Source organism: Suncus etruscus, chromosome 14 (assembly GCF_024139225.1).
Source record: "Suncus etruscus isolate mSunEtr1 chromosome 14, mSunEtr1.pri.cur, whole genome shotgun sequence".
In the NCBI taxonomy this organism is placed as follows: domain Eukaryota; kingdom Metazoa; phylum Chordata; class Mammalia; order Eulipotyphla; family Soricidae; genus Suncus; species Suncus etruscus.
Window position 1 is genome coordinate 88975588 of NC_064861.1, and position 14252 is coordinate 88989839.

At 54.7% G+C, this 14252-nt stretch overlaps 1 protein-coding gene across 1 annotated transcript; it reads left to right on the forward strand.

The window, feature by feature from the left end:
- Window positions 1–504: 504 nt before the first annotated feature.
- On the forward strand, window positions 505–13705 carry CBLC (Cbl proto-oncogene C). Its single transcript, XM_049787522.1, has 8 exons — window positions 505–866; window positions 3452–3598; window positions 3942–4098; window positions 4892–5013; window positions 6797–6934; window positions 10675–10762; window positions 12320–12451; window positions 13538–13705. Exons 1-8 carry the CDS (start codon window positions 505–507, stop codon window positions 13703–13705), a joined length of 1314 nt encoding a protein of 437 aa, XP_049643479.1.
- The last annotated feature ends 547 nt before the right edge of the window (window positions 13706–14252 follow it).

The following is a 14252-nucleotide window of genomic DNA, read 5'->3' on the forward strand; positions in this document are numbered from 1 at the left end:
CCCTCCTAGCAGTGATCAGGGGACCTAGTGGGGTTCTGGGGGGCTCCCACCCGGGTTGGCCGCGTGCAGGGCCGCCTGGAAACTTGGGGGAACGGGAATTCTGCCTCCTTCTTGGTCCTGAGACTAAAGGCCCAGCTCAGACCTTTGCTTCCAGAAAGTTCTCTCCCGACCTTTAGTCCCCATCCCCCGCCGCAGGTTCACCTGGAGCCTCGCCCTCGAGGCAGGTCGGGAAGCAAAGGGCCCCCGTGATATTGCAGGGGTTACACCCAGCAGGTCATTCGCTCCCTGCAGGGTCCAGGGGTCCCCCCTGCAAGTGTCCCCCTTCCTCTGTCTCCCCACTGAAGCCTCTGCAGGGGGGACCAGAGGCCCGAACCCCAAGTACCGGGGAGTGGGGCCCACCTGCTGTCCCCGCCCCGAGCGTGCAGGGTCCGCCCCACCCCGCCCCAGCTGGGCCCGCAGCCACCCAGCCGGCCGCACCTCTCGCTCCCCGGGCACCCGGCACCCATGGCTGCCGCCGCAGAGGCCCCAGGGGCCCGGCTGGGGAGCGACCCTCGAGCGATCGGCAGGGCCGTGAAGCGGCTGCAGCGCCTGCAAGCCCGGTGCAGGGACCCCCGGCTCGCCACCAGCCCGCCCTCGCTGCGCACCCTGCTGCCCGGTCTCGCGCGGCTGCTGCGGGATGTGGACCAGGCCCGGGCCCAGCCGCCCGGCCCCAGGGACGACGCCTTCGAGGGGCCCGGAGGGGCCGGCCACTTCCTCGCCATCTACCTGGGCAACCTGGAGGCCAAGGGCAGGCAGCTGGCGGCCCTGCTGCCCAGGGAGGGCAAGGCGGCCGACGACCAGCTCTTCCAGGAGGGCACCTCGCCCAGGTGAGCGCCCACCTACCTGCCAGGCTGTGACTGGGGGGGGGCATTGGGCAGCCTCCCTCAGACTGGGATACCCCTGACTGGTTCCTCCTCCCTCAGACTAGGATTCTTCAGGCCCACCTCTGCTCCCCCAGACCAGATTTCCAGTGCCCACCCTCCTCCCTCAAGCCAGCATTGCCCATGTCTGGTCCCCCTTCCCTCAGACTGAGATTCCCCTTGGTGGGGGGCATTGGGCAGCCTCCCTCAGACTGGGATACCCCTGACTGGTTCCTCCTCCCTCAGACCAGGACCCCCCAAACAGATCCTCCCTCAGACTAAGATTCCCCCTACAGCCCCTCCTCCCTCAGACTAGGACTCTTCAGGCTCACCTCTCTTCCCTTAGACCAGATTCCCTGTGCCCCCTCCTCCTTCAGATCAGGACCCCCCAAACAGATCCTTCCTCCCTCAGACTAAGATTCCCCCTACAGGGCCCTCCTCCCTCAGACTATGACTCCCTATGCCTGGTCCCTCTTCCCTCATACCAGACTCTCCATGCTCCCCTGCCCTCCTCCCTCAGTCTAGACTCCTCAGGCCCTGGACACATCAGGAGGGGAGATATGGGACCTCCAAGACTAGAAGCTTCCTACCTGAGAGGGTTTGGAGGGATCCTCAGCTCCCATTCCCACCCCTCCTGAGTCCCCAAATCTCAGGCCTCACTGTGTGAGCAGCTGCTGCTGCTGCTTCATATAAATGCAGGGTTGGGGGGCACTGCTGAGTGACCTCGAGGACCAACTGAGGGGGACTGTGTCCCGGCTCTCCCGCTGCTAGGCAACTTTTTGGGCATGTCCCCTCTCATTAACCCCAAAGGGAGCCATATAGGTGAAAGCACCCATAATTGTATTTAATTGAGTGGAGAGATAGGATAGCAGGGAGGGTACTTGCCTTGCACACAGCTGACCTGGGCTCGATCCCCAGCATCCCATATGGGCCCCCAAGCACCACCAGGAGTGATTCCTGAGCACAGTGCCAGGAGTAACCCCAGAGCACCACAGGGTATGGCCTCAAAACAAAACAAATAAATAAAGATAAAAGTCTACCTGGGATGAAATGCAAAGGCATTTGCACACTGTGGAGAAGAGGCCATGCCCAGTCTGTGTAAATCCTTGGGATCAAATGGTTTCCCAGGGTTACACAAGATGGCAGCGTTCCTTCTAAGTTGGCGAGCCCTGGGGCTAGTGAGTCAATTTAAGGGCCAAGGTGTGTAGCTCGGTCAAGGGTACTTGCCTTGCATGCCTCAGACCCAATCCCTTTCCCAGTATTAATTAAAGTCCCTCAAGCATGGCCATGAGTGATCCCTGAGCACCGATGGGTATGGCCCAAACCCTCACACACACACAAAAAGAAATTATATATATATATATATATATATATATATATATATATATATATATATATATATATATATATATAAACTAGCTGCTAGAAAGATAGCACAGTGGTAGGGCGTTTGCCTTCCACGCAGCCAATCCAGGACGGACGGTGGTTCAAAACCCAGCATCCCATATGGTACCCTGTGCCTGCCAAGAATGATTTCTGGGGCCCAGAGAGATAGCACAGCGATGTTTGCCTTGCAAGCAGCCGATCCAGGACTAAAGGTGGTTGGTTCGAATCCCGGTGTCCCATATGGTCCCCCGTGCCTGCCAGGAGCTATTTCTGAGCAGAAAGTCAGGAGTAACCCCTGAGCAAAGCCAGGTGTGGCCCAAAAACCAAAAAAAAAAAAAAAAAAAAGAATGATTTCTGAGCGCAGAGCCAGGATGCTGTGACCCAAAAACAAAAACAAAAAGCAACCTAATGTGGGACCGGAGAAATAGCACTGTGAGGAGGGCATTTTGCCTTACACATGGTCAACCTTAGTATCCCATATGGTCCCCTGAGCCTGCGGGTAGTAATTTCTGAGCGCCACCGTTGTGTCCCAAAACACAAAAATAAACAAAATAAAAGATACAGGAGTCAGTCCTGGTGGTCTCAGGAGATTGAACCCAAATTGGCCACAACTGCAAGGCAAGTGCTTTGTCATTTATACTATTGTTCCTGCAAGGACCATTTCTGACTAGGCTCTGGGTTCGACCATATGGGGCACTGGAGATAAAACCCACTGGGTTGGTATGTACAAGGCAAATAATATCTCTTATGAAAGAGGTTTTTATGGGGCCAGAAGTGGTTGCACAGCAGGAAGGGCCCTTGCTTTTCACATGGCTGACCTGAATACGATCCTTGGCATCCCATGGGATCCACCAAGCACCACCAGGAATGATTCCAGACAGCAGAGCCAGAAGTAGGCCCTGGCACTGCTAGGCATCGTCCCCCCAAAAAACAAACAAAAAATTAGGCTTTTATATTGAGTTTGTTTTGGGGATTTGCAGCCACATAGTTGTGGTGCTTATGGGTTGTTGGGGGATCAGAGGCTGTCAGAGATCACACTGGGGGCTCCAGGGTGCAGAGCCATCGCCCCAGAAGAGGGGTTCCGAGGAGGGCTGTGCTGAATGAGGATGAGGCCCCGCTGCTGAGCTGGGAACCCCAGGCTCAGCAGACCCTCCGTCACCTCTCAGGAGGCAGCTGGCCAAGCTGGCGTTGATCTTCAGCCACATGCACGCGGAGCTGGGTGCACTCTTTCCGGGGGGCAAGTTCTGTGGTCACCTGTACCAACTCACCAAGCCACCCGCACATGCCTTCTGGAGGGAGGTCTGCGGGACCCGGTAAGTGAGCACCCCTGAACTTCAACCCATCAGAGCCCACCTCCTCCCTCAGACCCTGGAATCTGGACATGCCTCTCCTTCAGACCCTAGAGTTCTAACCTTACCTCCTCCATCAGACCCTGGTAGCCATACCCCATCTCCTCCCTCAGATCTGGAGTCTAGACCTTGCCTCCTCCCTCAGATTCTGGAGTTCAGACCCGACCTCCTCCATCTATCCCAGGAATCCAGGCTCCATCACCTCACTCAGACTTGGGAATTCAGCCCCCACCCTCCTCCCTCAGACCCTGCAGCCCAGCCCCCAGACTCCTTCCTAGCTCCTGAGGCCTCCCCTATGTCCCCCCAGTTGTGTGGTGTCCTGGGCTGAGTTCCAGTCGCTCTTGGCCACCTTCCACCTTGTGACCTCAGGCCCCATGGCCCAGGCCTTGCGCTCCACTGTGGATATCACCTGCAGCGGCCACATTTCCGTCTTCGAGTTTGACATCTTCACCCGCCTCTTCCAGGTCGGGGGCACCAAGGGTCTGAGTGGGGGGTGGCCCCAGCCTGATGCCTGCTGAGGGAGGAAACTTGGGGTATAATGGGGCTTTCTAAAGCCCACCAACAGGTTAGTTTTACATCCTGGATCCTGGAAGTTTCTTTATTGTTGGTTTTTATGAGGGGTTGGTGTTTGGGGGGGTCACACCCAGCAGGAGTTACTCCTGGCTCTGCATCCAGGAATCATTGCTGAATGGCTTGGAGGACCATATGGGATGTTGGGGATCGAACCCAAGTAGCCAAGTGCAAGGCAAACGCCCTCCCCACTATGCTATTGCTCTGGCCTCTCCTTTTTATTTTGTATTTGTTTTTTTGTTTTGTTTTGTTTTGTTTTTGGGTTTTGGGCCACACCCGGCGGTGCTCAGGGGTTACTCCTGGCTGTCTGCTCAGAAATAGCTCCTGGCAGGCACGGGGGACCATATGGGACACCGGGATTTGAACCAACCACCTTTGGTCCTGGATCGGCTGCTTGCAAGGCAAACGCCGCTGTGCTATCTCTCCGGGCCCTTTATTTTGTATTTGTTTGGAGCTACACTCATCGATGCTCAAGGGTTACTCCTGGCTCTGTGCTCAGGGATCATTCCTAGCAATGCTCAGGGGGCTATCTGGGATGTTGGGGACTGAACCTAGGTCGACAGCCATGTGCATAGATGAACACCCCCCCCCGGCTGTATTATCATCCTGATCCATGGATTCTGGAAGATTCTAAGAGCTCAGCCCTTCCAGCCCTTCCTGACCCTAGTGCTGCCCCCCACCCCCTAGCCTTGGCCGACGATCCTGAGGAACTGGCAGCTCCTGGCAGTCAACCACCCGGGATACATGGCCTTCCTCACCTATGAAGAGGCACAGGCGCGCCTGCGGGCCTGCAAACACAAGCCGGGCAGGTAAGGTGTCTAGGGTGCTTGGGGCTCAGGGGCATGTGGAAGCCAGACAGTCAGGGGTCCTGGAAACCCAGGAGGCCAGAACCCAGAGATCGCATGTTGAGTTACCCTGCACCCCACTTCTTTCCCAGAAGCTCTTGGATATTTCCCCTTCCTAGGCCTGAAGGGTAATTCCTGGTGGCCTGTCTGGTCAGTATCTGTTAAATACATTGAGTATATTGAGTTAGAGATATTACAGCCGGGGAGCAGGAGAGATAGCACAGCGGTAGGGCATTTGCTTTGCACACAGCCAACCTAGGACTGACAGTGGTTTGATTCCCGGCATCCCATATGGTCCCCCAAGCCTGCCAGGAGCAATTTCTGAGCGCAGAGCCAGGAGGAACCCCCTAGCGCCGCCAGGTGTGGCCCCCCCCCAAGAAATGAAAGAAAGAAATATTATATCCGGGGAGTCACTTGTCTGTGACCGACCTCAGTTCAATCCCTGTACCATTGGAGCCCTGAGCCTCACCAGCAGTGGACCGCCCCTGAACATAGAGCATGAGTCAGCTCTGAGCCTCATCTGGGAGTGACCCCCACTTTTGTGGGCGGTTGAGCCACACCCGGTGGCGTTCAGGGGTTACTTGTGGCATGTTGCGCTCAGAAATTAATCCTAGCAGGCTTGGGGGACCCTATAAGATGCTGGGGATCGAATCTGGTTGATCCTGTTTGCAAGGCAAGCACCCTACCTGCTGTGCAGTCGCTCAGCTCTACCTCTCTCCTCCCATTTATTTTTGTTTGTTTGTTTGGTTGGTTGATTTTGGGGTCACACCCAGTGATGTTCAGGGGTTCCTCATGGCTCTATGCTCAGAAATCGCTCCTGGCAGGCTTAGGGGACCATATGGGATGCCGGGATTCAAACCACTGTCCTTCTTCATGCAAGGTAAACGCCTTACCTCCATGCTATCTCTCCAGCCTTACCTCCTTCCATTTTTAAAAAATGTTTTTTAGTTTGTTTTGTTTGGGGGCCACCTGGTTGTGCTCAGAGCTTATTCCTGGCTCTGCACTAAGAGATCACTCATGGTGGTGCTCAGGGAACCATATAGGATGCCAGGGATTGAACACTGCTTAGTCGCATGCAAGGCAAGAGCTTTACCCACTGGGCTACACTTCTCAGGCCCCTTATGCATTTTTGTTGGGCTGGTTTTTGTTTGATTGTAGTTTTGTTTTTGCTATACCCAGCACTATTCCTGGTTCTTTGCCCAGGGATTCCTTCTAGGGATGCTCAGGAATCGAAACTGCGTAGGCAGTTTGCAAAGCAAGTATCCTACCCACTGTACTATCTTTCCCATCCTCACTTTTCCTTTCTAGAAAAGTCTAGAAAAACTCGTCTAGGATTTCAGGCATAGCTGGATCCAGGTATTCTAATGCAATGATTTCTATTTTCCTTTCCTTCCTTCCCAGCCAGATTCTTTCCTCATGAGCAATCGAGGGGGGGGTTGATTTCTAACAATCCCCCTTTAGACTGCTAATAGCCTTACCAATCCCCCCCATCACTAACCCCCATCCCCAAAGTCAGGGGCCCTGAAATATCCTGGCCAACCAAGACAGAATCAACCTAAACCAAATGTTCAAGTATGGGGAGCCCTGATAGTGGCCTGCATATGGATCTGGTGCCTCCATAGCTAGACTTTAGGAAGCTGGACCACACCCAGGGGCCCCCAACAATGTGGGGAGCCGGGGACAAAAGCCCCCTTTAGGAACTGGCCACATCCCCACCACCCCAGCCTGCCTCCTCCCTCTGTTGCAGCTACATCTTCCGGCCCAGCTGCACTCGCCTGGGGCAGTGGGCCATCGGCCATGTGAGCAAGGACGGCAGCATCCTGCAGACCATTCCCCCCAACAAGCCCCTGTTCCAGGTGCTTCTGGAAGGACAGAAGGATGGCCAGTGAGTCGGGGCGACAGGGCGTCGGTTCCACCGTGGGCCGGCAGGTGGCAGGCGGGAGTCTCAGCAGATGTGGGCTGTTGAGGGAGGCCCAAGTTTCTGGGTCCCCAGGCCAGGCAAGGGGAGGGTGCGTGTGCAGACTTCCCGGGTTCCCTCTGCTGTGCTCCCGAGGAGTGAGTGAGATCAAGTCCAGACTGGTAGAGAGGAAATAAAACTCAGGGAGATGCCTGGGGTTAGAGGGAGAAGAAAGGGAGCTTTGTGTGTGTGTGTGTGTGTGTGTGTGTGTGTGTGTGTGTGTGTGTGTGTGTGTGTGTCTGTCTGTCTGTCTGTCTGTTTGTCTGTCTGTCTGTCTCCTCTTCCCTCTCCCTCTCCCTTCCTTTCTTTTTTCTTTCTTTTTTATTTTTGTTTGTTTTGGGGTTTTTTTGTGGGGGGGCCACACCTGATGGTGCTCAGAAATTATTCCTGGCAGCCTGGCTGGCTCGGGGAATCTATGGGATGCCAGGTATTGAGCTCAGGTCAGCTGCATGAGAGGCCAACACCCTACTCACCGTGCTATTGCCCCGGCCCCCTATATTTTTGTTTGTTTGTTTTTGTTTGGGGGCCACACCCAGTGATGCTCAGGGGTTACTCCTGGCTATGCAGTCAGAAATCGCTCCTGGCTTGGGGGGAGACCATATGGGATGCTGGGGATCGAACCGCAGTTCGTCCTAGGCTAGCATGGGCAAAGCAGACATTTTGCCTCTGTGCCACCGTTCCAGTCCCCGGCCCCCTATTTTATTTTGTTTTGTTTTGGCCACATCCAGAGATTCTCAGGGTTACTCCTGGCTCTGCACTCAGAGGTTACTCCTGGTGATCGGGGACCATATGGGATTGAACCTGGGTCAGCCCCATGTAAGGCAAGCCCCTCCCTGCCATACTATCTATTGCTCAGGCCATGAAAGCTACTTTTTCAGCTGTCCTGATCTCTGCAACAACACAGCAAAAGAATAACTTCTTCCTACCTTTTTTCCATACCTTTCTCCTTTCCTCCTGTCCTTCCCTCCTTCCTTTCTTTCTCCTTTCCTCTCTCCTTTCATCCTTCTCTCTTTCCTCCCTTCCTTCTCTCTACCTCCCCCACTCCCTCCCACTCTCCCTTCCTTCTTTTCCTTCTTTCTTTTCCACACCCAGCAGTGCTTAGGGGCTACTCCTGGCCCTGTTTTTTTGTTATTGTTTGATTGGTTAATTTTTGGGGGGTTTTTTTTTTTGGCCTTTCTCCTGGCCCTGTTTTGGGAATTGGTGCTGGGGGGAGGTGGAATGAACCCTAGAACTCTGCATACAGAGAACTCCAGCCCTTCAAGGCACCCCCAGATCATCAGTGAGTGTCTGCACTGACAGGTTATGAGCTGAATGCCAGATACAAATCAATGATGTCATTGATCTGATTAGATGACTGGTCCTGTACTGGGAAAAAAATGGTCAGTGGCTAGGAGGGACATGGAAGAATGACAGTTTATTGACAGATGCAAAATGATAGTTTTGATGGATGATTCATAAATTATTGACAGGTGACTGATAAGTCCAGGAGTAGATGAGTGGGTACCTCATTGTCTAGTTTGGGTAGATGACAAATACATGGCGGGGATCCGTGAGAGCTGGGGGGGCGGTGCATAGATGGATCTGAGGTGGGCAGAGAGAGGAGGGTGCATAGGTAAGGAGGCTGGATGGGAGGGAGAGAAGGAGGAAAACAATCACCTCTACTCCCTGCCCTAGTGCCTCTGTAGAAAGTTCCTGCAAATATGGAATTGACTTATTTATACTCAGCCTGTGCTCCCATAGGAAATGAAGGGTCGGGTTCTCGAAAGACGGGTCATGCCACTTTTGCCAGCCCGTTCCCGGAAAATGCTGGTAGCTGTGCGTCTGCGTCATGTGGAGCCTGTATAGATGATCAATTCCTGGGTGACTCATAGCTGAGAGCACCCCAAGTCCCACCCGGGTGAAGCATCTCTTATACTGGCCTTTCTTCTGCTCAGGATCAGTGAAGGCATTACAGCATTGGGGGGGGGCACTCCAGACCAGTGGCCGGCACCCAGAAAAGCAAACAAGCCTACAAATGCAGAGTATCAGGGCCAGAGAGATAGCGCAGTGGGTAGGGCTTTGGCCTTCCCATGTTCAATCCCCAGCATCCCATATGGCCCCTTGAGCATGCCAGGAGTAATTTCTGAGAGCAGAGCCAGGAGTAACCCTTGAGTGCCACCGGGTGTGACTCAAAAACAAACAAACTATAAAAAGCACATCCTAGGAGCCAGAGAGAAGAGACCCAGGGGAGAGCCCTTGCCTTGCAAGCAGCTGACACTGGTTCAGTTCTCAGCACCTCACGTAGTTCTGCAAGCAGGAATGATCCCTGGGCATACAGAGCCAGGAGTGAGGCCCAAGCATCACCAGATGAGGCTCAAAAACCAAACCAATAGACAAAGCACAGCATTGGAGAAAGTTTATTCAAAAAGCCGAGTGCAGCTTTTTGTGTGCATAAGTTGCATGTTTGGGCCAGAGCAAAAGCACAGTGAGCAGGGTTTTGCTTTGCACGGTTACCTGGGTTCGATCCCCGGCATCTCAGAGCCTGCCAGGAATAACTTCTGAGCTCAGAGCCAGGAGTAACCCCTGAGCACCAACCGAGTATGGCCCCAAACAAAATCAAAAAATAAGCAAACAGATCCCCAAAACTTCAGGTTGGATTCCTGGCTCTTTAAGAACATCTGAGCACTGCTGTGTTGACAAAAAGGAATATGTATATTATAAAAACAACATTACGTGGCTCTGAACAATGTGAAAAGGGCTAATTTATGGCCTGAGCTGAAACAAGGCCAGGAGTAAATTGGCCCCTGAAAGCTCCGATTTTTAGCGGCTGTGCCCATGTCCAAATATTGATCCTGGCTGCAAATACATTTGCAATTAAGCTATGAGAAAACACAGAAGCCACCAATAATAGAGATTACGTGTGTGGGACAGAACACCCACACACAGTCGTGCTTTGGGGTGGGGGCCTGGGGTGCTCCTGGACCTGTGCTCAGCAGCGACCCCCGGTGGTCAGCTCAGGTGTGTCAGGGCTGGAGAGGGGGGGGGCCTCCTGTGGTCATTCTCACTGGAGTCTATTCAGAGGGACAGCTAAGGAAACTGAGGAAAAGAGACATTTGCTCCTGCTGAGCTCAGAACCTGGGGTGGGACTAGGAGGCAGGCAGCAAGCTTTATCCCCCTACTAGAATGTTCTAGACCCAGAACAGATGTGATTCTGGTTTTGGAGCTGGAGTGAGTGTAAACAGATTTTGAGGCCTGGTACTGGGTCTGAAAGTCAGCACTCGGGTGCCTGCAGACCCTACTGTGTGGTTTTAGGGGGACAGGGAACATGCCCCCAGAGCAAGTGGGAGAGTTGGGGGTCCAGGGCTCCGTGTCCTCTATACACACACTCCAGACTCTAAGGCACTGACTGCAGTGCTCAGGTCTGAGCCCCTGGAGAAGAAACTGTGGAAAAGGTGTCTCCCACCTTGCCTCTGCTTCCAGCCATTTCCAGAAGTGTAGTCTATAACTTAGTCCAACGGCCCCTTCTGGGGACTCAGGGGGTCTGAATTCGCCCGGAGAGTCTGTACTGTGTTTCCCAGCCAGCATATGTGTGTCTGTTTGGGGCACCCCTGAGGAGCCTGGGCCATGGTGGGGGGTCATCTTGTAGGTCAGGCAGGCTGCCTCAATGGCCCCTCTCTACCTGTCCTTAGCTACCTCTACCCGGACGGGAGGAACCACAACCCGGACCTCACTGAGCTCTGCCAGACAGATGCCCATCAGCACATCCACGTGCCTGAGGTGAGGTGTAGCTAGAGTCCCCCCATGCCACCCCACATCCTCTCTCCAGAACCTTTGGCCTGGCACAGGCTGTGTGACCTGTGTTTCATCAATTGGCCTCTCTGAGCTTTGTGCCTCCTCCCCGGGGCTCCTCAGGGAGGTTGAACCAGGAACTATTTCACCGTCAGCAAATGTTCCACAGGTGTGCAGCCCCCACCTTTAGCCTTATGTACCCCACAGGCAGAATATGTGACCAACACAGGGTTTTTTTGGTGGGTTTTTTTGGGGGGAACCCACATCTGGTGATGCTCAGGGGTTACTCCTGGCTATGTGCTCAGATATCGCTCCTGGCTTGGGGAACCATATGGGACACCAGGGATCAAACCGAGATCCGTCCTGGGTCAGCCACATGCAAGGCAAATGCCCTACCGCTGCACCATCACTCTGGCCCCCAAATACAGGGTTTTTTGTTTCACCTTTTTGTTTATATTTTGGAGCACACTTGGTGAGGCTCAGGGGCCATTTCAGGGCTAGAAATGGAACCCAGACACCCACATGCCCAGCATGAGCTCTAGCCCTGACAATAAGGAACTGACTTTATTTGATTCCCCCCAGCAGTGCTCATATGTTACTCCTGGCTCAGTGCTCAGGAGTGATCCCAGGTAGTTCTCTGGGACCATATGGGGTACTGAGAATCAAACCAGAGATGCAGGGGCCGAAGCAATAGGACAGCAGGTAGGGCACTTGCCTTGCATGTGGCCGACAGGGTTGGATCCTCAACATCCCATATGGTCCCCTGAGCACCACCAGTGATAAATCCTGAGGGCAGAGCCAGGAGTAACCCCTGAGCATCAACAGGGGTGGCCCCAAAACAAAACAAAAAAGTCAACCAGGGATGCAAGGCAAATGCTTTACCTCCTGTTCTACCTCTTCACACTCTGAAAAAATGATTTTAGAATTACCTCCTTCATTTAATATTGGGCATAGAGGGCCAGAGCAATAGTACAGTGGGAAGGTTGTTAGCCTTACGTTTATGTGGTTTGGTCACTGGCACACCCTATATGATTTCCTGAGCCCACCAGGAGTGATCCCTGAGCACTGCTAGATGTGGCCCCAACCCAAAAACCAAAAAATATATTGGACCCTGATTTCTCACCCTCTCCCCCACATGTCTAAAGGATCTGCAAATTTGGGGAAGGTGTTTGATTTGGTTAGTATTTGGGCCATATCAGGTGACACTCAGGGGTCACTCCTGGCTCTGTGCTCAGAAAACACTCCTGGCAGGCTCAGAGAACCATATGGGATGCCAGGGATCAAACCTGGGTCAGTCACATGCCAGGAAAGCACCCTACCCACTGTGTTATCACTCCAGCCCCTCTGCCAATTGTTTGTCTCCATGTGTGACTCTGTGTGTGGGCAAACCCCAAAAGAGTCCCACCTTCAGGGCAGCATTTTGGAAGTAGGAGGCATGGCCTTGAACTTGAGATAGGGCTGGGGCAGGTACCAAGGCTGGAGCTGTTCTCCCTGGGGCCACCCATGGCCCCAATCCCTGACACACACACTCGACTGTCTCACCAGGAGCAGCTGCAGCTATACTGGGCCATGAATTCCACCTTCGAGCTGTGCAAAATCTGTGCTGAGAATGACAAGGACGTGAAGATCGAGCCCTGCGGCCACTTGCTGTGCAGTCACTGCCTGGCCTCCTGGCAGGTAGGTGGGGTCCCCCTCGGGGGGGGGCCCTCCTTCTCCACCTGGAGCCCAGCAGCCTTGTCCCTGCTGACACATCCAGGGTGATGCGGGGTCAGGGGCTGAGGAGGGAAACTGGGGAGCCAGGCCCGGTGCCCAGAGCCTTTTTCCTCCTGCTGTCTGTGTTTGACATTGGCCTTTGATGGGCTCTATCTTGACTCCCCATCAGGAATAAACATGGCCCCGCTCAGGGACGCAGGGACCCGGCCAGCTGCCAGTCCAGACACTGATAAGGAGCTCAGAGCCCTGCCTAGGGTCCCCCCCCCACTGTCAAAGCCTAGGGTGACCCAGATGGTCCTGGAGTGACCCCACATTGCCCTGCGTATACCCTGTACCCAGTTCTGTGTGTTTGTTTGGGTTTGGGGGGAGAGGTGGGCCACACCTGGCGGTGCTCAGGGGTTGCTCCTGGCTCTGCACTCAGAATCACTTCTAGCAGGCTGGGGGGGACCATATGGGATGCTGGGAATCGAACCCGGGTTCATCCTAGGTCGGCCCTGTGCAAGGCAAATGCCCTACCACTGTGCTATCTCTCTGGCCCCAGTCCTATGTCCTTTGGTATGGTTTGGGAGGCACACTGGTGATGCTCTGGGGTTTCTCCTGGCTTTGCACTCAGGAATCACTCCTGGTGGTGTTCAGGGGCCCCTATGGGATGCCGGGGATCAGACTTGATCCCTCCCCGCTAGACTGTACCTCCAGCCCCTGTTGCCTTTTCTGTGCTGTCCACTCACCCCTATGCAAGTCAGAGTCCCTTGTGTATGCCTGTTGCTGGGACCGAATCAGGAATGTTCCAGGTTCCCTGGCATTTGTGCAACAGAGTCTCAGATCATAAACGTGCAAACCCCAGAACCTTGGCCTTCGTTCCCCAATATGGGGGACACTGGGGCTGGGCCCATCTCTCATCCCAATCCCAGCCTGGACCCCCAGTTCTGGTCTTGCTCACCCTCCCATCCCCCTCTGTCTGCCTCCCCTGCACCCTGCGTCACCCCGCTGGGGATGGAGCTCGAAGGTTCTTGCCTGGTGACCCCCCAACTTCTCCCCCTCACCCCTCAGCTCTCCGACAGCACCACCTGCCCCTTCTGTCGCTGCGAGATCAGGGGCCAAGAGCCCATCAGCATCCACCAGCTCCCCAGGGACTCGCTGGCTGCTGACACCTCCAGAAACCACTGCGACCCAGGGGACCAGGAACAGGTGAGGGACATGGCGGAACTCCCAGTCTGAGGGAGGAGGCTGGGATGGATCCTGAGTCCGATAACTGGAATGCAGCATGACTGGGACTTTGCTTCGAGGGCCTCCCCAAGGCCCGGACTGTGGTCCTGGTGACTGCAGTTAGGGCCCCCCCCCCTTTCTCCTTTCCCTGGGCAGCTCCATAGCAGTCAATGCTGTGTTCCAGGCAGGTGCAGGAGGGTGGTGAGAAGGGACAGGCTCCCATTCCTCCCCTCTGTCTCCCCTAGGTGATCCCCTCAGCTCCCCCTTTGCCCCCTCAGCTGGACACCCCCCCCAAGAGAAGCCCAAATAAAGGCCCACTGAAGGTGGTGAGTTGGGCTAGTCTGAGGTGGGTGGCCTTGGTCTCCCCAGCTCTAGGTCCCTGGTCTCTGTGGGCACCTGTCACGCCTATGCTTCCCCAAGACATTTGCTCTCACCCTTCCCTCTGCCTCGAGTGCTTCTCTTCTCCTCCTTCAGGAAGTCCTCCCAGATCATTCCATCCCCTCTCTCCTCCAGGAATATTGCTTCCTAAGGCCTGGCTATGGGGGGGGGGGGAGCGAGA